General features: G+C 34.1%; 1 protein-coding gene across 1 annotated transcript in view; it reads left to right on the top strand.

The window, feature by feature from the left end:
* Positions 1-27,848, top strand: part of Cnksr2 (connector enhancer of kinase suppressor of Ras 2) — a 237,507-nt gene that overhangs the window by 159,753 nt on the left and 49,906 nt on the right. The window contains exons 12-15 of the mRNA XM_059251058.1: positions 4,230-4,319; positions 5,882-6,096; positions 25,823-25,871; positions 26,227-26,399. Coding sequence (XP_059107041.1) covers positions 4,230-4,319; positions 5,882-6,096; positions 25,823-25,871; positions 26,227-26,399 — 527 coding nt within the window. The remainder of the gene's footprint in view (positions 1-4,229; positions 4,320-5,881; positions 6,097-25,822; positions 25,872-26,226; positions 26,400-27,848) is intronic.

Consider the following 27,848-nt stretch of genomic DNA (forward strand, 5'->3'; position numbering starts at 1 on the left):
ATCAACACAGTATACAGTATAATAAGCATTGTATATCCACCAAAGATATCAGGAATGATACTAAGGGGACACAACAAATTGAGCAAATAATTCTGTCAAATGGCATTCTAGTATTTCTAATGTCACCTAATAAAGACATTTATTTATAAGCAATTATGTGCACTAGATTTAAAGAGGCAGCTATCTCTTTAGATAGTAATTTATGTCAAAATACAGTAAATAATTTAGATACATCATTATAAAGTACTCTATAGTTATCTATAGTCTTAATATTAGAAAATCATTCCCCTTTTTGGGGGGTTTGCAGTTAAATACAGTTCATATCTTTAAAGGCTACTTGCCATTAATTTTGAAATAATAATCAAACCCAAAAATACTCACATTTATTAGAATACAATAAAAAAATGCAACCTCAGCTACTATAATGATTCCAGTTAGAAAGTTCCAGATGTGCAGCAGATATAAACACCCTAATAACAAAACAGTGGTTAGACTATAAAGTATTATCACGGAAGTATGACAGAACTCCTGGATAAGATTCTAAGTGAAATCCAAACGTAACAGATGCCTTATGCTTTCAGAAATCAAAATTTACTCTAAGAAGTAGTGGGTAACAAAAAAATGTTAGAGGAGCTGTACTTCTCATTTTTCTTGACTGCAGTTTTGGCTGTAATTTTTCTTGTGAAATAATACTACTAACTGCAACCTCAAAAATGAATGCATTGCTATGTAAAGATAGTACATTTTCCACAGTATTTTTCATAGATTTATAAACATTTATGTAATGATGGATCAAATGTCATTTATTTTTTTTGAATCAATGTTTCTGTTGAATTCTGACGTGTACAAACTTAACATACATGTATAAATCACAGTATATATTTAAGTACACTAAAATGCTTGCAATATTTTTGGTTTTTGGAGTTTCACTAACACTATAATACCAAAATATAATTTAACATTTGAACTTTACTGAATCATGAAATCATGAATCACTGAATCATGAACCACTGAATCATAAAACTAAATCTGTTTCGGGATTTTAGCACAGGATGACATTTTAAAGTAACATTGAGGCTGGGCTGTGGTGGCACACACCTTTAATCTCAGCACTCAGGGTAAAGATCTCTGAGTTTGAAATCAGCCAGGTCTACAGAGAGAGTTCTGGGACAGCCAGGGCTACACACAGAAACACTATCTCAAAAAACCAAACAAACAAAGTAATACTGACAAGCAAAATTATTTATTTTACCTAAGCCAATGATCTACCTATTTTTAATGTTTTTTTTTAATTTTCACTGCTAGATTTATAATAATAGCACAACCCTGATTTCTGTTTCTGTGATCAAACACTATGACCAAAAGCAACTTGGGTAAGAAACGGTTTATTTCAGCTTATATATCTCCATCATAGTCCATCCTAAAGGGAAATCAGGGCATGAGCTCAAGGCAGGAACCTGAATAGAAGAACAGGCCACTAAAGAAAGCTGCTTAGCCGGGCGGTGGTGGCGCATACCTTTAATCCCAGCACTCAGGAGGCAGAGGCAGGTAGATCTCTGTGAGTTTGAGGCCAGCCTGGTCTACAGAGCAAGATCCAGGAAAGGTGCAAAGCTACAGAAAGAAACCCTGACTCAAAAAAGCAAAAAAAAAACAAAAAAAAAAGAAAGAAAGAAAGCTGCTTAGTCAATGTGCTTTCTTATACCACCACAGAACCACCTTTCTAGGGATGGCACCACCCACAGTGGGCTGGGCTGAACTTTTTCACATTAATCATCAAAAAAAAAGAAAATAGGCTTGCCTACAAGCCAGTCTTATGGAGATATTTTCATTTAAGATTCTCTATTTTCAGATATGCCTAGGTTTGTGAAAGTTTACAATAACCAAACAGTACATCTGATTTTTTCCAAAAATGAATTTTAATTTCTCTTTCTGAGCTTTTTTTCTAAACCACTGTATTTTCCTTCAGTTTTGTTTTAACAATGTACAGTATATTTTAGTTAAATAATGACTCCAAGAATCATCAGTAACAAAGTCATACAAATTTGTTCCTATGTCTACTGATACATGAATCAATGAATTAACTCTGTTAGAATCTTAGATATTACCAAGATGCAATGACTACATTATGTATGTCCTATGCTATATGAGAAGTGTCTCTATTTGTCTTGTGTTGACACTTGACTCCAGAAAACTAATGCTTTTAAAACCTCCACACAAGTTTTCAATACATAACTGTTTATTTGATATATAAATAGTTTTTATTTATTAGATCTTTTGCTTTTCAAAAGAATTTTTGGTGGTATGTAAAGGTGCTATTAGCTGCTTTAGTTTTGGTATACATGCTAAAGTAGAATTTATATTTAAAACTAAACTCTGAAAGAATAAGATGCGGGTATTTTGAAAATGTAACACTTATAAAATTGAAAATCGGGGGAACTGATCCATCAAGCAATGGAATAGGAATTCTTCAAAGACTTTTCACATGCTTACCCTACCCTTGATAGGCAGAATATACTGAACTACATCATCTCACTCATTCTTTCTGTGCAAAAAGAACAGAGATAAATGACACAAGAATGTTAAAATCATATGAGACAATTTATAAAGGCAGTTGCACACCTTGAAAAGATTAAATAATACCACGTTGTTGCCTCATTAATAATTTTACCATGTCTAGTTTATGCTCAGACTTTAAAACTGCCTAGCAAAATATACTAAATAAGTTATATCTGTACAGATAATTCAAAGGTATAAGGTTGGTGTATTTTTCTAAAGTAAAATTAAAGTCTCCTACAACATTTCTTAATTTTTTGGCTGGCACATAAAAATATACATGAAATAAAAGGGTGACTTATAGGGATGGAGAAGAAGGGAGTAGGAAGATGAGAGTAATAGACAGTAAATGTGATCTAAATACTTTATCTACATGTGTAGAAATAGAATGAAACCTCTTAGTTTTCATAATTAATACATGCTAATTAACTGACAAAAATCAAATTTAATTCATGCAGTGAAGAGAGGAAAGAAGCTAACTGAAAGATTAAAAGGAAAAGGATTGCTGAGTTTGCAGTTCTGTATGAAATTTATTAGAAATACATGATGTGATACCTTGAAAGTGGTTAATGTCACAACTGGTATCCATATGCTTTGATTTTAATCCTGATATTAGGCATTTACCAGATGTGTTTCCTTGGGCTCATTACTTAACAGGTCTCAGTTTCCTCATGGTAAAAAGCATAATCCTTATAAGCATAAGGATTTAATGATCCAATGCTTATAAAATTCTTAGAAAGTACATGCATACAGCTAGTGGTTATATGTACTTTTATTGTTATGATTATCTTATCATTTTTATGATCCAAGCCTGTGTAGATTTCTGGTTTTCATTGATTCAGAATTTATTAAACTACTGCCTTTTGTCAGATGTATCTTTTTTAAACTTTCAGGTAATTTGACTTTCATTGGCTATTCTGTGCTTCAGGAAATTTAAGCTGAATAAAAGAGTTAATTACTGGTCTACCAGGGTGTTATACTTAGAACGTTTGCTATGACTGATGCTTGCTCAATTAAAGTGGTGTTCAGTGAGAAAAAGATACAGAAAGAAACTGGACAAAGAAGTGAATACTTGATTCTATAAACTAGACATGCTTATTGTATCAAAAGTATACATGTCTAGGTTTAAGTATAGGTCATGGAACAGAATGTCCATATTGCTAAGGCATGATAGTATCCAAATACATGGTGCTATGATTTAGGCAAAATTAAGTTAGTTTGTGACAGTATACCAGAAACGATAGGTTAATGTCCTAAAAGTAAGGTTAAAATGCAGGGGCCTTTTACTTTAGAAGGGACAAGCAAAGACATAGATAAGTGGGCATTAGGGAATAACACTGAAATCCATTACTAAACATGAAAAGAATTATGGAAACAGTGATCTCCTTTGTAAAATATTATATACCCTTAATATCCAGGACTCCAAAGAGAGCAAACATGGGGTATTTTTTTATTATCTATAAAATGTACTTTAAACTAGTATTATCTGGACAGTTCTCAGAGGCAGTTTCACCTTCTGGCTCAAAACACACATTTTCTTCATCCACACATGTCAACCATAACGTTGCATATGAGAGTGTGTTTTGTATACTGTAGCTGAAAATCAGTATAAGTATAAGCCTACCTGGGGAAAAAAAAAAAAACAATGTGATGTGAACTTTGTTCTCTGTGTTTAGGCAAGCTACGACCTATATCTATGCCAGTCGAATATAATTGGGTGGGGGACTATGAAGATCCAAATAAGATGAAGAGAGATAGTAGAAGAGGTAAGTGTTCTAGAATTTCAGTGTAGGCTGGGTTATTTTAACAATAAGCAAAATTAAATGTTCTTTAAATAGATTATTATGGCTTCAGCAGAAACTTACTCCATCATTGACTGACAGTATAACTAAATGAAGTCAGACCAGTATTTGACTCTCTTGACCCATTAGTAATAGACTTACTAGACTTTTATAAGAATGCCTTCTAAGAGATTCTAGGCAGATAATTACACAGAGAAAGATGAATATATGTTTGTAAACTGAAAGTTAATATTTTGAAAACAAGGTCAGAAGTGTGAAACTGCATAAAAGAATTCATTTCAGTTCAATAAATAGAAACAGTTTTGTCATCAGTTCCAACTAATCATCAGTGCAACTCACTTTGTTCATGAACCCTCCCCTCATATGATTAAACCTCATAATGAGCATTAAAGCACATAGGTTTAAAACCAATGTATAATGGAAAGTGGGCCAGTGACTCTTAATGAAAACAATATAGAAATGGGGGAACAGGGGAAAAATGCTTGTGCTTTTTCTGTTCTGTTTGCTGTTCAGGGTTATTCTCTTACATGGGAGTGGGTTACCTTTGTCTACCCAAAGTAAGTTTTTATATTCACTTAACCTGTTACTGAGGTGAGCAGTAAGAGGAGCAAGTGAAACCTTCACAGTTTACTAGACTTTAACCAAGTGTGGATATGATGGGCCCAGCTACTGATGCTGCTACTTCCACTTTCAGGAGAGAGCCATAAATTGTAGATGGATAACAAAATCAAAACTGTTCCTAGAAACTAAGCTTCCTTTATGGTTTGGTTGACCCATTTACTTATCATTTCTATTCAGTGAACTGTAGAACATCCACAGACCACTTGGACAAGCAAGCATAAATGTCTGCTTCATTAAAATTCTCCTTAACACTTGTTCTATAGAGTGAGCATTTCAAAAATATTGAGAAGTTCAAGGACAATGTCAAATTCTTTACATACATGTATTAATTCCATTTTCTGAGCTTCAATGTCTAATCTCATTAGTTTTATTGTATAAATCAAGAAAAATTAAAAATACTTATCATATGCCATCTCTTAAGTTATTCTTTGGGACTTCTTATAATAGTGACACCCTGTGGGAAATTTTTATGTTAACTACTAAATGCTGACTACTAATTTCAAGAAAGACTGTTATGAACTAAGTTCATAATGTGGGCTTTAACTTCTCCAAAAATGTTACCTAAAATATTGGAGGCAGTTGTTTGTCATCAAGGTTTAGGAGAATTTTCATGCAGAACTTGCTACAAATTATAAGTTCCACCCAAACAGAGTTTAAAATGTAAGTTCTGCAGGTGTTTTTGATGTAGTTACTCCAGAGTTAAAACCAGGAGAAATAATCAAAAAGTTATGTCTTATTGTCAAATAAGGGTATCAAATAATTAAGTCCTACTGTGTTGTCACTACATGTATTGTAAGTTAAACCAATTTAAAGTAATGAAATGAAATCTTAGAGCACAACTTGGAAAGAATGGTACATTTCAGATATTTGCATATTTATATCAGTGTATTTCTCTTTTTATGTAGAAAACTCTCTACTTCGATATATGAGCAATGAAAAAATTGCTCAAGAAGAATACATGTTTCAGAGAAACAGCAAAAAAGACACAGGGAAGAAGTCAAAAAAGAAGGGTGATAAGAGTAATAGCCCAACTCACTACTCGTTGCTACCTAGTTTGCAAATGGATGCATTGAGACAGGACATCATGGGCACACCAGTGCCAGAAACCACACTGTACCATGTAAGTAAACTCAAAACGTCTTTCATACAGTCTTTCTTGAAAGGCAAATTACTTTTGTTGATGAGATCCAGATTTTTTTCCCATTGCAAGGTTTTTATAAAAGACTCTAACATTAGAAATTGACCTTGAAATTATTATGGATTGATTTGTTTTACAACTCATTTGATCAATGTATTCCTATTTCCTAGCAACCTCTATTTTAGTGAAATAACTTAATAGGAATAATATTGATAGAGAACAGTAATTAGGTAATTACTCATCTGTATGTTAATACACAGTACTTGGGCAGCTCCAGAATATAGATAGAATGTTTAATATTTAATAATTCTACTTAAAAAGGGGCATCCACTATGTGCTAATAAAACTGGGAAGACACCGCACATCACTGGGGCTGGGGAGATGGTCTAGTTGGAATGTGTTTGCTGCACAAGTGTGAGAACCAAGTTCAGATTTCCAGCACATGTAAAGTTAGGCATAGTGGCACTTGTAATCACATAGTCCTGTAATCTTCATACTGGGGAACTAGAGACAGAATACTCAGAACTCACTGCTTAGCCAACACAGCTGAAACAGTTGTTCCATGTTCGGTGGTGACCTCTCAAAAGTAAGGTGAAGAGGCTACAAAGATATCTCAGTGTTTAAGAGCACTAATTACTCTTCCATAGGATGAGGGTTAAATCCCCAGCACCCACATGGAGGCTAACAGCCTTCTGTAACTCCAGTTCCAGGAGTTTCAACACTGTCTTCTCTTCTGTCTTCTGCAGGCACTGCATGCACATACAGGGTTCACAGATATATGAGCACACATAGCACCAAGCACATAAATAAATAAATAAATAAATAAATAAATAAATAAATAAATAAATAAATAAATGTATGTTTAAAAATATGGTGGATGGGAAGTGGTAGAAAAACATTCAAAGTCAACCTTTGGCTTCCACATGTGTGCACACACACACACAACTGTGCATGCGAAAGCACAGCATTATATGGGGAAAATATGCTGAGATTTCCAATTTAATTTAACTTATGTATGGGAGTATACAAAAGTGTAGAAACAAGAAAAGTTACCTTAGTCTTCAGGGAAAATAAGAAAAAGCTTCATCATGGGCAGCAGTTGAGCCAAGAGTGAAAAAATGGGTAGTGATAGTTTAATGAGAATGCAAATGCTAATGATCACAAATGTGTGATATGACATGTTCCCGGGATTCCGTGAGGTTCAGAATTGCTACTTTGTTTAAAAAAAAAAAAAAAAAACTGTAGGTCATTATATGAGGAAGAGTCAATACATATATGTACAAATGTAGGCAGGGTTAGAGTTTTGTAATGGAGTTTTGAGTCTCCTATAGTAATAAAGAGCTTATTGAAGAATTTGGGGCTGAAAATGTATGATCACATTGGCATGTAATAGTTTTCTAATGAAAGCGCATCATTTGAAAGGTCAAAGGCAGGGCCATTAAATCCATCCCAGATGGATTATGAGAAACCAGAGTAAAATAGCCATGTGGAAGCTGAAAATCTTGTTAGTCGTAACATTCCCTTAAACTTCCAACATGTTTCATGCTACTTAGGCTAAATAGAGTTTGTTTTAACAATAGAACTGTAGCTTCCACTCAACTTAACCATTGAAAACAGACTAAATGGGACTGGGAGAAAGCTAAGTCACTAAAGTGATTGTCATTCAACAGTAGGGACCAGAGTTCAGATCCCTAGCATATCATAAAAAGTCAAGCATGGTGATACACACCTATAACCCCAGCACAGGGGAGCCATAGAGACAGAAAGATCTCCTTGGCTCGCTAGACAGGTAGTCTAGCCTAATTGGTAAACTTAAATATCAGTAAGAACCCTTGCCTCAAAAAAAGGGTAGAGGATGATAGAGGAAGACATCCAAAGTGAATCTCTGGCTTCCACAGATATCCACACATGTACATAACCATGTAAATGCCCATGTTCAAGTGCACACATGTGAACATGCACATACATGAAAAAGATGAGAACTTTAATTAGTAGTTGGAGAAATGGAACTTAATGCTCAAATGATCAAATCTACCATATTGTTAAAACAGTATATCATCTAAGTATATAAGATATGAAAGAGTTAAGAACTTTATACTTGAACTGTTTCTCAGAGTTCTATCTTAAATTATCTTTCCTATTCTCATAAAACTAGATTAGAAAAAATGTTTTTCTTTATGTGGATTAGAGCTTCATTAGCTTCAGTTCCCACCTTCCCTTTCTCCAGGTCCATATTCCCTTGTCTCTTCCTCTACAGGAGACTAAAATGTCCCATCCAAACCCATGAAAAGCTGACAAATCTTATTCTTTCCAGCAACATCTGAAGGGAACCTAAAAACAGCATTCTTTGATAAGCTGTGAATGGGGCTACTTTTGCTATCATCACAACTTAGAAAAGCCATCTAATCACTGAACTTGGTCTAGAGTCTGGTTCCAATTATAAGTAACAGCCTGAACTAAGATCTTAGGATGAGAGACAGGCAGCCTGTTCAAGAGCAAAAATTGGTAGTTAAGAGATGAAGCTGGAGAGGAAACAAGAGGCCACTTTGATTCAGAGTACATTAGCTGGTAGAGAGTTTGGATTTAGCCTTAGAAGAGTGGTAATCGATCGAACACATTTATATATACAGTGTGTCCCCTCTGTCGTGCATGTACAGACTTGTGTCTACTAGAGAAAGAAAATAGAGAATGGGTCTGGGAATGTTTGAATTATTGAAGAAAGTAAGGCAATAAAAGGTAAGTCAAACTGCTAAGAATATTGTGTATTACCTAGGAGTAGAAATTGTTGCCACTTTTCCAAAGATCATTCATTGTTTATTGAAGAAGATAAAAAACCTGGTTGTGGAACTTCATTTCTAGAGGATCATTTAAAAATGAAAGAATTTTTCTTTATGCAATAGTTTCTTCAAAATGCAAGGTCAATATCAATATGTAACTTAATCATGTTCATGATAAAATGGTTTATGGGCTTTTGTTTTTGTTGTTGTTTGTTTCTATTTTATGGAGACACAGTATGAACATGTAGCAGTCCCCTGGCCATAACCTCCAGAGAACTAGATTACAAGAGAAAGCCACCACATATAGTTTTGGTTTTCCCTTTGAATGAATTACCTATTAGTACCCCTGTTGCCACATTTTAGGTCATCACAAACTGATATATTTATAACTGAACTGGTTAGATTAGAGAATAAATATACTTTATGAACCTAAAAGATTTACAAATTCAGCCTTAGAATATAGTACAGACATCCATTTTCTTGTTCCTACTAATCACAATTCTTTCCCCTCCAAAAAATAAAAACTGGGCAAAATACATTAACTCACCTGCATGAAATGCTGAAAGGTGAGAAGGCTAGGGACCTCCAAACATTAAAGTGCAACCTAGTGCTACATTCTCAGTATGTTTTTTTCTTGACTACTCTGTAAACTGGCCCTGATTCCGGAACCCTGGCCTGTTCGTGTTCTAGCCTGCTTCTCTGTAGCTTTGATACACTGACCAAAAGTCACTTGGGAAGGAGAAGGTTTATTGTAGCTTACAGGTTATAGTCCATCATCAAGAGAAGCCAAAACAAGAAGTGTAGCAGAGACCATAAAAGAATGTTTCTAACTGGCTTGCTTCATCTTGCTCAACTACTTTCCTTAGTTAGCCCAGGCCCACATTCCTAACGATAATAATGGCTGGGCCCTCTTACATCAATTAGCAATCAAGAAAATGCCTCAGAGACACGGTCACCATCCATATTGATGGCGGCAGTTCTTCAGTTGAGGTTTTCTCTTCCTAGGTGACCAGATTTGTATAAAGTTAACAGTTGACTCTATTATACCTAGAAAGCTTATGGAAACAAAAAAAAATATGGTAATTTTTTTCTCATTAACCAATTGGCCGGGAAAGAGGTAGTCTAATAGGATACAAACCCTTTCAACAATGCCTATCTGTTGTAACAGCAAAAAGAAAAAGAAAAAAGTCATACTTTCCTCCTCTACCACAACAGTAAAATCACTTAATTACAAAGAGTACATGGCAATATTGCATATTAATGCACCAAATAAATTGAGATCCAAAATATAACAATGAAAATAGACCAGAAAAGGAGAAGTTCATAAATCTACAATTATGGTTGGGGACTTCAAATCCCTCTCTTAGTAATTTATGGAATCATTAAACATGTCAGCAAGAATATAAATGTACAGAATGACTGTATGGAATTGGATCTAATACTGTGCTGCATGGTTTTATGTCAACTTGACACAAGCTAAAGTCATCTGAGAGGAGGGAACCTCAATTAAGAAAACACCTTCATAAGATCAGCCTGTAAGGAGGCCTGTAGGGCACTTTCTTAATTAATGATTGATGTGGGAGGGCCAAGCTCATTGTGGGTGGTGCCATCCCTGGCCTGATGGTCCAGAGTGCTATAAGAAAGCAGGCTGAGCAAGCCATGGGGAGCAAGCCAGTTAGCAGCCCTCCTCCATGGCCTCTACATCAGCTCCTGCCTCCAGGTTCCTGCCCTATTTGAGTTCCTGCCCTGGATTTCTTCAATAATAAGTAGTAATATTGAAGTATAAGCCAAATAAATACTTTCCTTCCCAAGTTGTTTTTGGTTGCGGTGTTTCTCACAGCAATAGTAACACTAACTAAGACAATTACCTAACATGTTATGTATTCCTTTCAAGCATACATTGGACATTCACTGGTCCATAAAACAAATCTTAATTTTAAAAGAAAAGAAATAATGCAAAGTATACACTGTTGACCATTTTATAAAAAAAGAAATCAATAACAAAAGGAAATAAATAAATATCCAACCACTTAGAAACTGCATACTTCTGAATAATCCTTAGATTAAAAAAAGTAGTCTCAAGAAATTTAAACTGAATGAAAATAGACATATGCTCAGAGGAAAATTTGTAGCAATATATTATTTTTTCAGGCCAGGATTGTTGGTGCACACCTTTAGTCCTAACACAAGCATGTGGAAGGCAGAAACACGCAAATTTCTATGAATTTGAAGCCAGCCAAGGCTATATTGTGAGACCCTGTCTCGAAAAAAAAATTTCTTAAATCATTACAGGAAAGAGGTGTTCATGATTTCAACTCCCACCTGAAGATTAAAATAAGAAACTAGACATAGTGTTGCATGCCTATAATTCCATCACTTGGGAAGTACGGGCAGTAGGATTGCAAGTTCTAGACCAGCCTGGTCTGCATAGCAAGGTGCTGTCTCACCAGAAAAGCAGAAAGAAGACTTACTAAAGAAGAAGCTCAATGAAGCTAAATACAGAAAAAATGAGGCAATATAATCAATAGCTGTGAGATTTTTTTCTTAATGTATTAATGGATATCTAGCAAGACTAAGGAAAGCAAAAAAGAAAAAGAAGACTCAAATTACCAAATTTAGGAATGAAAGAACGTATATTACTACAGGCCTAATTGGTACTAAACAATAAAAAATTCCTAGTTAAGATCAATTTCTCAAAAAATCACAGAGGTGACTCAAGATTAAGTATATGATCTGAATGGTTCTATAACTGTTAAAGAAATTTAACTAATCATTAAAATATATAGATATATAGATATATAGATATGGAGAAATATTAAAATAAGAGCCAAAGCCAAATGATGTAAGTGCTTATAACCCTAACATTTGGGAAGCTGAAGCAGGAGAACCACAGTTTGAGGTTAGCTTGGACTACATATTGAGACCCTATCTCAAAATTTTTTTATATTAATTAAATTTATGGTTAACCAATTTCACTTTATTGTTTTGTGGATTTTTTAAGTGTTGCAAGTCTGGTGAATGATATTTTGATTTAATGGAATTCCTAAGAAACAGGCTAATTTCCTAAAATGTATTAATCTTTAAGATGTATAAATATATTAAATTATTCCATTCATTTTGTTATAAGATTGAGTATTGAACAAACAAAAAGATTCACTAATATCCTCTCACTTTGAAAGTGATGTCTGTTAATACTAAATAAAACAAATTATTAAAGCCAGTCTATTCAGTTTCACATTTGAACAAATGTAGGTCTTATTCTGCTAGTTACTGATTAATGACTGCCAGAAAGCAAAACACAAAATCTGGTTTAATCATTAAGGGACCATATAAAACAACACAGAATGATTACATTAAGGAATTTAATAAATTTAAATTTATTAAACTTAAAACTTACTACAAATTCCGTGTTGCCCTCATTGGGGAGGGAGAACAAATTCCAAGTTGGAAACCCTTGACTTGGTTACTAAAGCCAATCCCTGCAAATTTTTTGAAGACATACTTGCCTTTAGTAGCTTTGACCCCAGAGCTTTTAAAAGCCTCTTTTTCTTTTATATTGTAGACCTATATTTCTAATCTTTATACCATCAGGAAACATCCTCAAATTTCAAGAAGCCATTTTGCTCCCATAATAACTACTCATATTACATCACTACCTTAGCCCATTTAACCAAACATCTTAAGTTTAATAAAACTAGTAAAATTACCTTACTCTCAGAACTCTGTGAAAAGTCTATTTTGATTGTAGGACTGGAACTTATAGCACATTATTTTCTTCACTAAATTCTTAAATATACAGTTCACTTGACAGTTTCAATACCCTCTAACGTCACTGAAGTGGTTTGTGGTTTTCTTTGAGGAATGGGTTTATTTCCCCTAAACTAAGAATTTATTTTTGTTTAATATCAATGATACTCTTTTATTCCCATGTCTGCAAATTTTGACTCTTCTTTCCTTAATTTTTAAGCTTAATTATTTGCTATATATTTCCAACTCTTGCATACTTTTTAATGAACTATATTAAGGCATAATTACTGATGACTGTTACATTCTAGTTTCTTGAAAATATTTTTTAATGAACATGGTTTCAAAAAACATTGGCATGGATACTGAAAACCAAACTCGGGTTCTCTGGAAGATCAGCAAGTGCTCTAAATCTATCCTGCCCATCTTTTTTTAGTCTTAATATCAACTCTTACTGTACAGTTCAGTGTGAAAGAGTTGAAAAATATGGCATATCACTCAGTGAGCTGATTACATGTGGTGACTTTTAAAACTTTTTAAATTTATATCTGATTTTGATCTTGTGTTTTCTTAGAAAAATAGTTCTATTAAGAAAAAACTCCAGATTAAGAAAACCTCACACAATTTGTATTGTATAGTCTCGTTTGAAGTAGTTATCTTACAAATTTTGTATAGTGTACATGGCAGAAAATATCCCAGAATAAAATTTTTACATAAACATATTTTACCCATTAAAGAATTAATATAAAAGCAAGTTTTCTTGAAACAAAGTCCACTGACAGAAAAGAATTCCATGATAGTAAAGTATCTGCATTATCATCTGAAACTAAATTTAACCAGGAAAAGCTGTTTGATCTCAGACTCTTTTCCAAACAAAACCATTAAGTCACACAGGGTGGTGGTGGCACACACATTTAATCCCAGCACTCAGGAGGCAGAGCCAGGCAGATCTCTTTGAGTTCCAGGAAAGACACAAAGCTACACAGAGAAACCCTGTCTCGAAAAAACAAAAAAAAAATCATTAACTGAATAGTCAGAAAAAAATTTCAATAATTGTGATTCAGCTATATCATAGTTAATAAAAATCACTATATCACAATTCATTTGAGATACTTCATATATTCTCTACTAGAAGTGATTCTTCTTTATTATTCCTCTCTTCTTTTTATATATAATTTTATTTCCTTATCTTTTGATTCCAGGTATCAAGTCACTTTGTGTCCCTTTTTTTCTGGTCATTCACATCTCTTTGTTGCAAAAGACTGTCAGTCCTAACCCGATTTCTCTGATATTGTATGTCAACAGTTTCTGCCAAACAGAAATGTTAAGAGCAGTAGCTGCCGTATTTCTGCTTTGTACTCTTTAAAGACTTTCCTCCTTTGTTTCAAGAACAAGATCTATGTTAATTGTACATATCCGTCATATACCCAAAAATAACTATACCTAATATGGCTGGTGTTATAGTATTTCCATATATGGTGGAGCTGAAACAGTGTTGGGTTTTTTTAAGAACCATCTAGCTTTGGTTATTGAAACAGGTGCATATAAATCCTAAGTCAGTAATTAAACTTATGTGGATGACTAATTACCTGCTATTCGGTTACAAATGACATTCAAATAAAGTTAATAGTCTATGAAATATTCTAAGAGAATCTGATTCAAATTCTTGATGTTACACATAAGAAAATTGAAGTCACTAATAGCTTAATGAAATGACAACAGTCATAGAACTGGAGTAGTGATTACAGTATGGAGAATTGTAAGTCAAGTCTCCTGGTTCCTTCTAGAGTATTGCTCCATTGGCACTGTGCATTCCATTCCTAATGGAAAAAAATGAGTATTCTAAGTTATTACCTCAGCTGTCTATTGAAAATAGATCAAAGGGGCTAAAGTAGGGAGATAAGATAAGATAGGGTCAATTCAAGTGAGAGGGCAGAGTAGCTTAAGCCTATGTGCTACAGTAAAAGTAGTGAGTGAAATTACACTCTGGATATGTTAAAGCTAAGTAGACAGGATGTACAGACAGAGTTCTATGAGATGTTGTAACTTACAGCCTATACCACAGAGCCCACACACTCAGGTGTTCAGTAACTGCTCGATTTGTTTTTTCAACAGGTACTGTGTGAGGAGATGAGTAGTCAGTAGTGACCAAAGCAAAGGGTTTCTGCCTTAATAGACAGTACTACAGGAGGCAAAAAACACATCGTGAGGCACTGAGCCAAGTAATTTCAGTGATTTTTTTTAATTAATTAGGAATGGCTCTAGTGAAAAAAATTGCATAACAGTGAATGAGCTCAAAGAGATTTCTCCAGCATAAAGAATTAGTACAGATGCAGGCTCTCTTTCGGATCCACGCTTTCCTCATTCTTGTATTAGCATGGCGTTTTCCAACTGCAGATTTTATTTAACATTGCTAATAGGTTTGAGATAAAATGTGGCTACAGTCCCATACCTGTCTACTTTGGTTGAGCTTTATGACCCTTCATACTGTAAGTTCTATCTCATTTACAAAACAGAAATAATAACTTGGCCCTTCATGTTGTGATATTATAAGTATAAATCATCCTTTTTGACCTGCAAAGCAATATGACTTTCTAAATAAATTGATGTAGCATAATTGGAGATAGGTGTTACTGATTTAAATTATCTCCACTAACATGATATTTATTACCTTTCTGTTCTGTAGAAACCTTTCTTTCAACATAGCTATGAACTAGTATCACATGTCAGAAAATATTCATGGATGAATGCCTTGTGTCATATTGTGACGTTTGTGACATTTTTCTTCTCTTTTAAATGGTTACTATGATTACATAATACTTACTTTCAAGGCAGTAGTGCATGTGGTAGTTAGGAGCCCAGAGTTGACAGACATAGGATTGATTTTTACTTTGCCCTTACTCATGTGATCCTCAGTGAGCAGTCTATGCATTCAGTGCCTCAGTTTTCTCTTCCTTCCTAGATAGTGTCAATGATAGCCTCTTTACAGTTTTTGTTGGTGGTGGTGTTGTTTTGATTTGGGTTTTGGTAAGAATGAAAATTGATAACTTATATCAAGCTCCCAATACTGTATCTAACACAGAATAATCCCTCAGTAAATAATTATCATGATATCAGAATGATGATTTCTATTTTCCAGGAGGGGGGGTGATTCTTGTTAGCATGTATTAATCACTCCCCTTTTCCATACCATTCTCCATACAACTGTAATAAGTAAAAGAAGATTCACATAAGATAGGATATTGCAGAAGATTCATATTCTTTCCCTACATAAGCTAGGAAATAGGTCATTCTTTTTAATAATCATTGACTGTGTCTAATCTAAGTAGTTTGAAGGGAATGTAGACTCATCATCTAAACTATCATTTTATTCTAATCTGACTCTTCATTGGTTATGTTTTCAAAGCATCAATTTTGAGTTAATGTGAATACATTTTTAGTCAATAAAAACTCAGGTTCATGAACAGCCAAGAACTAACTTACCCCACTGAACTGAAACATCTAGTATTACTCCTCTCTGTTCCAATTTTTTTATTTCGTGTAGTACATGAGCATGGATATCACCACCAGCAACAAACCAGTTAAGTTTTGTGCTGTTTCTTGCAAATAGATTTTATGTAATATTTAGTGCTATTAGCACATACTCTACTCATATTTACACTCTTTTACTGCTGAAATATAATAATTAGATAGTAAGAGATAAAGTGTTTCACTTTCTAAAATATTTAAGACTTCAAATAATTTTGTTTATTTGTTTATTTGCAAAATTAAATATGTAGAAGCAGCTGTCATTTATCCCAAGTACTTCAAATTGTTAAGCACCTTCTTGTCTTATGTAGATGAAGGGATGCTATTGGTTTAACTAGTCACTGAAGAAATCTTGGAACTTTGTGGAAAATTACAGTGAAAGAAAGTTGCTATATTGCAACAAGAGAGTATTTTGATTGCAAATTTTTCCGTAAGTGCAGTAATTTGCAACTTGAGAAGAATTTAATAGTAGCTGAGCTTTCAAAATGCAACACAGAAACTGTCATTTTCTTCTACAATTAAAATAAGTGCTTCTGAAAATTTCAGGATAAGAATGACCCAAATTACCACCCCCCACTTCTTCATCCAAAAGACGGGAGAATGGAGTTTGAAGAGAACATCTGTGGGCAAATGAAAAACAAATGGTCTTTTCAGGCAAATGTCTGAAAAGAGATCTTTTATAGCCAAACAGAATCCTATTGCATGCATCACCATGGTTAAGAAGAGGATCAACAATACTTTCATAATGGCTTTTTATTTTAGCACATTCTATTTTTTGGATAGAATTACAATTTCAACACATCCATTCATAATTCATTATATAATTATTTGCATAAATATCTTTTGACACATTTAATGTACTTTGGTCAACCACATCTTGAATCTAATATGTTAAATGCTCTAAAACAATCTCAGTGCAAATAATGCTAAAGAAGACTAGATAAAAAAGAATTTTCTTATGTTCCCAAAGGAATGGTCTACTAAAAAACATGTAATTCAGGAATATGTTGCACACATGGATTACTGGACAGGAGATAACTGATTTGTTGTCTACCCACCATCCAATAACTTTTTAGGTTAAAATAATCAGTTAGTTAAGATTAAATCATAGGCTCTTTACTGGTGTTTTGCTCAGTAGTTATTGACTCATAACTAGTAATCCACTTTCTCTATATTAGGCCCCATTATAGACGAGGACAAAGCAGTGTATAAAATGGAATTCTTCTTTATTGGTGATCATATTTGGAAGGAAATCTGTGCAATAAACAAGAAATATAAGCATATTTGATATTAAATGCAAATAAGAAAAATCAAACAGTGAGTGTTAGCTGCAAGAGGACTAACAATTTTATATAAAGAATGCCGAAATTATTTTAAAACTAAACATCTAAGTAATTACTTAAAGCAGGTCTAGAGTATGTCATGATAGTGTCTGGGTAAAGGAACATTGAGGTAGCAGCAAGAGTAAAGACCATGAGATAGACCTGCACTTTGGCTTGATCTGGAGTCAGCCACTATGGCTGGAATAAAGTAATTAAGAAGGAGAGCAAATGGTAAAAGGTAATAAGGGATCATGTAAGGCCTTCAAAATTATGAAAGGATATGAATGTGTATTCATAATGAGAAACCATTGGAGAGTATTACATGTAGGAATTACAATATTCTGAACATTTTAATAGAATCATACTGGCTCTTGCATTAAAATAGAAGAGGTTAAAAGCAGAAGCAGAGAGAATGGTAAGGATACCTTTCAGTAATCAAAGTAAGCAAGGATGGTAGCTTAGAAGAGTGATTAATAATAGAAGGAGGCTGCAAATATATGTAACAATCTTATACAACTTGTTTATGGCTTAGCTCTAGACTGTAAAAAAAAAAAAAAAAAAAAAAAAAAAAAAAAAAAAAACTTGACTCCAGGATTTTATACCTGACTTAGTAGGATGGAAAAAAAAATAAAATGAACAGCAATGAATAGTCATTTACTTCAATGTAGAAGACTGAATAGCACATTTGACAGGTGGCAAATATTATGATATCAGTGTTATTCATATTAAATCAAATGACATAGGCAGCCTGTATAGCTCAATAAAGAAATCCTGTTTAGGATATAAATTCAAAAGTTATTAAAGATCAGAGTATGTAGATCATTCTTAGAAGATTAAAGGGACTTTCATACTGTAAAAGCATATTTTTCATATGCACAATAAAAAGAGAAAGTAGAAGCCAGGCTGTGGCGTGGGGGTTGTTCCTCTTCCCATTGTTACCATATTGAATAAATCCCCCTCTTCAACTTTTCACTATTAGTTTGACCTGTTGGGGCCATGTGACTGAGACTGGCTTGTTGTTGGGGCATAGGTTATGACCCCTTCATCTGCTAATAATGGCAACTATAGCAAGAAAAAAAGCATACATTTTGAAATGTCTGCTGCCTGCAGCAGGTGACCCTGGGAGGAAGAGGAAAGATGGACATCCCTAGCAGCTCCTGGAGTTTGTTTACTATAGGGATGTTTTCCTATCATTTCACAAGAGCTGGCATCCATTGCAGTGTTTTGTGGTGTTTTTTTTTTTTTTTTTTGAGACGATAATATAATTACATCACTTTTCCCTTCCCTTTTCTCCCTCTAAAACCTCCCATATACTCCTCTGCTCCCTTTCAATTCAAAGCCTCTTTTTTCATTAATTGCTATTACATGTATGTATATACGTGTATATTCGTAAATACAACCTGTTTCATCTGTAAAATGTTACATGCATATATGTTTTCAGGGCTGATCATTTGGTATTAGATAACCAATTGTTGTGCTCTTCCCTGGAGACTATTTCTCCTGCTCTCAGGATTCCGTAGTTGGCCGTAGTTCTTTGGGTTAAGGCCTCATGGACTTTCCTCATATCCACTTTTGATGTCTGTTGATTTTTGTCTTTACTTGACAAAACTGACAAATGAGTATTTGGACTTTGTTTTGGTTTCTTAAGAAAGTTTGATCCTTGATAATTTCTCCCCAGTTGGTATAAACACCTTGAGTTTTGCTTTCCGGTTTGCATTTGTGTTTTTGAACAACATAGGGTTCTTTTGAACCTTTTGTGTCAGCTTTGTCTTTTGAAGTTCTTCTCTTGAGCTTTTTGGGATATTATTCCTTGATTTGTTTATCTATTTCTTTATTCATTTTATGTGTATGAGTGTTTTGCTGCATGTATACATGTACAGGGTGTGCATGCCTAATACCCTTGGAAGTCAGAAGAGTGTCTCAAACTGTAGTTACCGATGGTTGCAGGCCACCATGTGGGTGCTGGAAACAAGATCCGGGTCCTCCATGAGTCTAACAAATATTCTAAACCGTTGAGCCATGTCTCCAGCCACAAAGGCTATTGTAGTTAGTAGAGAAACACAGTGACCATTGTGAAAGAGAGCTCTCAGAGGCATTGGAGGTGGGGAAACGGACAGTGCTGTGATGTTCCTGCAGCCAAAGGCTTCAGGGGAGGCATGCTTAGGTCTCTTTGTCATGGGTTTCCTTTTTCTCTTCAAAAACCTGTGTATTTTAATCCTCATCATAGGAATCTCTCAACTCTAGGAGGAACCTTGGCTTGATTTCTTCAAGCTGTGAGGTCTGTCTTTCTAGAGTTACCAGTGTCTTAAGGGGACAAGCCTATAATCTGATTGATAATAATCCCATTTGTTAGCCAGGACTTGTTGATTTGGAAGTTTTTTTTAAAGCAAATTTAGAGATCTGTTGAACTATTTGGTGTGTCTTCCATGTGACAAGAACGTTTGAGGACTCTTATTGAGCCATTGGGCTCTGTTGAATCATTTGAGATAGAGAAACAAGGGCGTTGATCGCATCTATGATTTATGTAACCATAAAAATAGTCCTTGCTCCCTTGGTACACTGTAGAGAGAGCTGTAACTGACTGGTCTTTTATAAACAATGGGTTGGTTCTAAAACAGCAGTGGGGCAAAAGACAGTCTCTGCCCCTGGAACTTCTGAAATTAGCTACATAAGAAACTTCTGGACAATTTACTTTTGTATTTCCTTTTTAACTCATTGTATGCTAATAATTATGATTCTCATGCCTTTTAAAAATGTGTATGAATGTGTTTGTGATTTGGGAACTATTAAATGCAAATAGTTCTGTGCCTGTTTTTTGAAGCTAACTAAAATGCAAGGATTTAGATACAATTTGAATTTGAGACAAAAAAGAACTGGTTTTTCTGGAGTTTGCCTCTAGCAGGTTTATTTCAAATACTAATTAGCTTACTTTTTGATGATTTAGGTCTGGCACTTTCAAATGTTAATTTTAGAAACTAAAGCTGAGGAAAATTTGATTACAAGATTTAAGAGAGATAACCTAAAGATAATTAAAAATATCATTTCATTTAATCTCCGAAAACATTTAAACATAACTTAGAAGGAAGCTTGACGATCATTAAGTTAGAGAAAGGCAAAGCAGGCAGCCTCAGGAATAGAAGTCTGCACAGAGCTACGTGGAGGAACGGGGGTGTCCAGGGGTGTGAATAAAAATGTCCAGTGTCAGGACATGTCTACATGGTTAAAATTTTGGTTAGTATCTGAAGAGATAGAAAGAGACAAAAAGAAAAGTTAGTTTTAAATTGGATATCACACAGTCAGACATGCTTAACAGCAAAAATCTTTAGATAACTGTATTGGGCATGGGATAGGGTAGGGGCTTCTATCTTTGGGATAGACTGGAGTACCATGTCTCCACCTAGTAACAGTGATATAACTCAGTCAAGCAGAAGTAGCTTTCCCTTGATAGGCTGTGGGCAAACTCTGATACTCCTCTCTCTGTCATTTCATGTTGTCTTTTTGTTCTTGAAAAAGATCAATTGCAGAGCTTCCTTTTTTGTCTTTGTTAACTAGGAAAATGTGAGATGGGGTCCAAAGGTGAATGTGAAGGTGGGGTCCATACTTATTAACCTCCAAGCCTGGTAATGGCTATTTCCTATCCAGCTTAACAGTTTGGTATAAATGTATACTGCAAACTAATTAAGATAAAATGGTACTATTCACAAAGGGGCATAGTTAACATTGATATTCATGTTTGTAGATAGAATGATCTTAGGATATATGCCATATACTGTATAACATGCAGATGAAGCATGATGAAAATGTCATTAATCATCTTTGTTCATATAAGGTTTTAATGAAATGGAATGATTATTAGGGGCTAGAGTTATGGGTTGATGGTTAAGAGTACTGTCTGTTTTTCTAGAGGACCCAAGTTCAACTACCAGCAACCACATGGCATCTAACAAATGTAGGTAATTCCAGTTCCAGGGGATCCAACACCCACTTCTGGCCTCTGTGGGTACTATATGTACATGGTACCCAGACATACATGCAAACAAAATTTACCTATACATATAAAATAAAAATAGGGGGCTGGAGAGATGGCTCAGTGGTTAAGAGCACCGACTGCTCTTCCAGAGGTCCTGAGTTCAATTCCAAGCAACCACATGGTGGCTCACAACCACTTGTAATGAGATCTGGTGCCCTCTTCTGGCGCGCAGGGACACATGCAGGCATACTGTATACAAAATAAATAAATGTTTAAAAAAAAAATATTTAAAAATGCATTCAATGATTATAGCTATGCATATTTACTATTGAAAAGGAAAGAGAAAATACTTCTTTACTAGGACCATCAAAAAAGTCTAATGAATATGTTCTGTAGATAGATTATAATAAGGTTTTGAAGAGAACTGGCTTTCAGGATGCTTTGAAAATGAATCAATTTTTGATGACCAATAAACATTATAAGCTTGTGTTTTAAAGTCACTAATATAACACACCTCCTCTCACCTGCACATGCTTTCACATTCATTCTACGTTAAATACACAGCAATAAAACAAGCAGAGAGATGGCCATAGTTTTTATATATATCAGAAAGGAGAAAATTCTCTGGTAATTAGATACTAAAGCTATGTATCTACTAGGAAATAGAGATGGCCACGGGTTATTTAATGAGAACCTGAAACCAAATTGACCTTATCAGTGATAGGAAACTAATAATTAGCCCTGTGGTTGAAACTAGAAAGCCAGAAAGAGGTGGATCCACATCTGTGACTATGTTTTTCCTAAACATAAAACCAGTGGCCAAAGTGAATTCCTGGTGTCAACAGGATACAAACACATACCTTTACTCAGAAACATGGGCCAAGTCTCCTATGCTTGAGCTGCATCAATGAAAAAGCAGGCCATGTCATCACAAAAAGTCCTGGTTAGTATCAAAAAGGACCCAAGGAATAGAGGCAGGAGACAGCAAAAGTCTTAGGCAGAAAAGAAAATTCTGAAGTGTCTAAAATAACTTAATGCTGAAGAAAGGGCACTGAACTAAACAATCAGGTGATACATTACACACTGAATGGAAATATGGCAAAATTACAAAATAAAACACAAAGTTCAAAAATAATTGCTGTTCTACAGTTAATACCAACTGAATATCCTTAAATTGTAAAAAATATTGTCAGTTAAATAAATGTAATAGATAAGATAAAGTTTAAATTGGATATAAGCCAAGAGAATTAAATAAAAAGGAAAAACATAAAATTAATTTACTTAAAGGACAATGCAGAATGAAGAAAGGGAAAATGTGAAATACACATAGGTGATAAATTGACACATGTCAACATTCATCTAGAGAAAGAGGAGCTGGTAAAGACAAAATTTAAAAGAAATAATAACAAAGTGTTCATAAAGAAATAATACAACCTAATGAATGCTAAATAAGATTAAGATAAATTATAATTTTGACACAATGCAAGTATAGAATATAGATAAAGAATAGAAAAATATCTTAAAAGCTAATGAAAGACTAAATATAGATTACAATAGAGTAGATATAGATAACAATAAATGCCAAACATAAAATGTTCAAATTACCAATCTGAAGCTAGGCGTGGTGACTCATACCTCAAATGCCAGCGCTCAGGATACTGAGACTAGAGGATCTAGAGTTTGAGGCCGGTCTGAAATACCTAGTGAGACCCTTTAATAAAAGTTATTGTAAAAATTGTGCATTAGTTTCAGTTGAAGATATTATGCCAAGACAAACTGTTATTCAAATGTATTTTTATAATTTTTAGCATAAAATAGAATTTAATATAACAGTCTGCTATGCAAGAGCCTCTAAGAGATATATTTATTTTAGCATGAACCAGAAAAAGTTGACTTCAAGCAATTAACCCTTTCATTTTAGAAAATATAAAGGTCATTTGAAAAATAAGGAAATATCTATTAAAGACACTCCTCATATTTACATATACATAAAACATCTGATCTTTTCTTTGTTGAATGTGGATAAATTTGTATTACATACCTGGAAGTTCTTAGTTTTCAACCATATAGTACTCTGAAATCATAATCTTTATGAAAATATTGCATATTTATAGGGAAAGACAATATTATCTTTTTGAAAGAAAACCTGGAGAACATAAACTAGTTTTCTGTAAATTTTTGTTTTGGTTTGGTTTTGGTTTTTCGAGACAGGGTTTCTCTGTAGCTTTGGAGCCTGTCCTGGACTAGCTCTGTAGACCAAGCTGGCCTCGAACTCACAGAGATCCACCTGCCTCTGCCTCCCGAGTGCTGGGATTAAAGGCATGCGCCACCACCACCCGGCTTTTCTGTAAATTTTAAGAAGACGTTGAGACTCTAAGATAGAAAGCATAGAGGAGGCCTCAGGCATAGCTTAGTAGTAGGACATTTGTCAAGCATGCGTGAGGCTCTAGGTTTGATCTCTAGCACCATAATAAACTAAACAAAGAAGTATAAAACACATAACATATTAACCCAATTCTTATAAACTGCTATTGATATTGATAGCTTCTTAAAAAACAGACATTACCCCATCTTTGTCATGTTTCAAAGTAATGAGCTATAAAACTATAATGATTGCTTGAGGGAACACAAAAGGAAGAAACTGAATGAGTAATTTCATGCAAACAATATATGGAAAATAATTATGTGTAAATTAAGTATATCTAAATATACTTAAATACACTAACCTGAATTACCAATATGCATAGTTTTGTCTTTTATGCTGTTTCTCAGAAAGTATTTGTAAATTTCTATAGCCATGATCCCTGCAAATGTTACTATGTTTATATACGTTTATATGTGTAGGAATATATATATATATATATATATATATACACACACACACACACACACATACATTTATATGTGTGTTTACATATGCATGTAACACAACACAAATTTATGGTGCTTTGACATTTGAGTGATTATATTTCTGCATTACGTTGTGTATCAAGAGAGTACGTGGCTATTTATGGCTGGTACCCTCCATATGTACTAGATGTTTATAAATCATACACACAGCAAAAATGTTTATATAAATATACAATTTTAGGAGCTTATACATTAAATAGTAATATGAATTTATTATACAACTAAATAAAAAAATTTTATATAATTAAAATCTAGTCATTTATGTAGAAAAAGAAAAGTCTGTTACTCACAGGAACATTCCCTTCAAAGAATGTCTGTGACTTAACACACAGGCAATCTCTGTTCTCTCTTCGTTAGTTAATTATAATTAATTTTATTATACCAGTGAAAATTTTGTATGAGTGTATTATCTGAGTAGAGCCAGTAACTTTTAGTTATTAATTGAAGTTAGGTGAGTCAGTACAGATGTTTTTTTCTCCAGACATGGTAAACTGTTAAGTAGATACTTAGTATTGCATTGTTTAGTTATTTATATATTAGATGCAGGGAATAGTGCAAAGGAACCATTATAATAATATCCCATGGAAAGTAGGTAGGATAGAAGTACAAGCATAATTGGGTGGTGTAGTCAATGATTTAGATGACACAATATTTTTTCATTGGACAGTGGTTTTGGACTTTAGTTTTTCGAGACAGGATTTCTCTGTGTAGTTTTGGTGCCTGTCCTGGATCTTGCTGTGTAGACCAGGCTGGCCTCGAACTCACAGAGATCCACCTGGCTCTGCCTCCCAAGTGCTGGGATTAAAGGTGTGTGCCACCACCACCCGGCTGGTATTGGACTTTATAATCCACAAATATTAGAGGCAGTGGCTGGGACATGTTCAAAATTCCAGACATATAGTTGTGGGGGTTGGTAGTCGCGGAGTGGGAAAGTCCCTATGTCAGAAGCAGAGAGGAGGAGCTGGGGTGCTGGCACCATTGACAAGAAGATTAGTCACCACTAATGCTGACGTAAGTAGGTAGGTATGAGATTAAAATATTGATCGAAATGCTTATAGATTTAGAGACTTAAGGTAGAAATAAGAAAGACATATTTGCCTCCTGCTTTGTCAGATTCTGTGAGAGTCAGATGAGATGTGTTAGAAACCACAGTGAATCTCTCCAAGGGAACAGTTGTGGGCCAGGAAGGGAGATCATTTACTTTACCAATGTGTTTTACCCTGGAATCTGTCAACAAAATGAAGATACTGATAGGGTTTTCTTTCCTGCTTCGTGAAAGATGAGAAAGTTAAGTAATGTGGTTATATTAACTTATTTTGAAATATTAATGGGGAGAGGCACTGCTCTAACCTGGGTTTAGAGTAATCATTCAGCTTGTGAGAGTTCTGTGTAGCCCCATGGTTCTCTGGATTGCACTCTGCATATAAGATAATAATCTTCCCTATCTTTAATTTCAGACATTTCAGCAGTCCTCTCTGCAACACAAATCAAAGAAGAAAAACAAAGGTAATAAAAGAAAATGAACATTTAACTTCCTTCTTTTGTACTGTGGCAATCATTAGCACATTTCGTTAATCCTCTCATTGCCTTGAAGCCAGTGTGCTTTCACATCACTTACCATACAGATCCTTTGATAAGATATGGTCTCAAAAAGTCTTGAGGTGAGAATCACATATTTCCGATTATGTTGTCATCTATATGGAAGGAAAGGCATCAAAGATCCCCATATTTTCTGTGATAACACAATTAGAAAATGATCATTAGATTAATAAGTATCTTACTTGCTTTTAGGATTTAGGGATTAATCTTTTATCTTTATGCACTTTCCAAAATTAAGAGTATTACCACTCACTATCTTTAGGAGCTATAGCAGGCAAGAGCAAAAGACGAATTTCTTGCAAGGATCTTGGCCGTGGTGACTGTGAGGGATGGCTTTGGAAAAAGAAAGATGCAAAGAGCTATTTTTCGCAGAAATGGAAGAAGTACTGGTTTGTCCTAAAGGATGCATCCCTATACTGGTATATTAATGAAGAGGTAAGCGAACACAATTGTATTCTCATTAGTCCATTATCTGTAACAAAAAGTGTTGACATTTGAGCCATTTGATTTTAAATCGTATCACCCTCAAGCCAATTCAGGATCCGTCTTCAGTATTCTGGAAGAACGTTTTGCTCCATTTTTCTAATGTAGCAACATATCTGAAGCACAATAAAAATATAGTGAAATTCTCTGTTTCTAACGATACCAAGCAGTTAATGTAGTAGTTTAACTAAAAACATAAGAGACTTTTAAAACTTCTTGCTCAAAGTTTTATAGGGTTTTTTCCGTTTCTGTTGAAGGAGGTACTACTTAGCAATTTAAGTAAGTCAGTATTGTTTCAGTTTATTTCAGTTTCTCCTGAAGAAAAAAGAATGAACTAGTAGACTAATTTTGAAATTAAGTATCCATTACATTTGGACAACTTGAGGGGAGAGGCATGTTTAAGGTGTTTTAATTGTTCTTATGACTTTTCTAGGTTTTTTTGGTATAACATATTTGTATCTAGACTAATCATATCACAATCAATCATGTATCTCACCAAATGTGCCAAAGTGTGTTTTAATCATAGATTTTCCCTTAACACTGATTTGACATGTTTGCTGTACCTATCTACTACTTCACTTTATTATAACGTGTGTGTGTGTGTGTGTGTGTGTGTGTGTGTGTGTGTGTGTATATATATATATATATATATATATATATATATATATATATATATATAGAGAGAGAGAGAGAGAGAGAGAGAGAGAGAGAGAGTTTGTAGTTTGTATGCAAATAGTATCCTAAGACATGAATCAATTTGCACTTGAAGAGTCCTTAAAGTTACCATAATTATTAGACCTTTGGTTGTAATATACAATATCTAGAGAATTTGATGTTCCCTGAACAAGCTATTATGCTGCTGTCTTATATCATGGAGAAAGAGTAGACTTGGGAATTACACTATTTGACTGACTGTGCTTATCTCTTCATCTGCAAAATGAAAATAATGATGTGTATCTCACTAAGCTTTCCTAGAGTGGAAGAAATGAACAATGTCTGACAATGCTAAGTGTTTAAGTAATGTTTATCAATAGAAGACTTATTTGGAAGACCTTAAACTAATTATTTTCTATATACTTATATGAAAATATTATTTTAGGTTTTGATATTTTGTAGCAGTCATATAATGAATAAAACAAAATCTGTCTGTATTAAGTATGTCTTGTTTAGTTATAGTAAGCAAATATAAATACATTTTATTTGCTAGATATACTAAATTTATATGCTAATCAAGTAGTATCAAAATACAATATCTGTTTCTCTTTATTGTGGTTTACTTACAGACTGTATATATCTATAAGACAATCTATATATTGTCTGCATATACTAAATCATATTCTATCTTTCAAACTATGTGGGATGAAATTCTTTTGTCTGTTTTATTAAATAGTGCCTATATTT

The sequence above is a fragment of the Peromyscus eremicus genome, chromosome X (genome assembly GCF_949786415.1).
Source record: "Peromyscus eremicus chromosome X, PerEre_H2_v1, whole genome shotgun sequence".
In the NCBI taxonomy this organism is placed as follows: Eukaryota; Metazoa; Chordata; class Mammalia; order Rodentia; family Cricetidae; genus Peromyscus; species Peromyscus eremicus.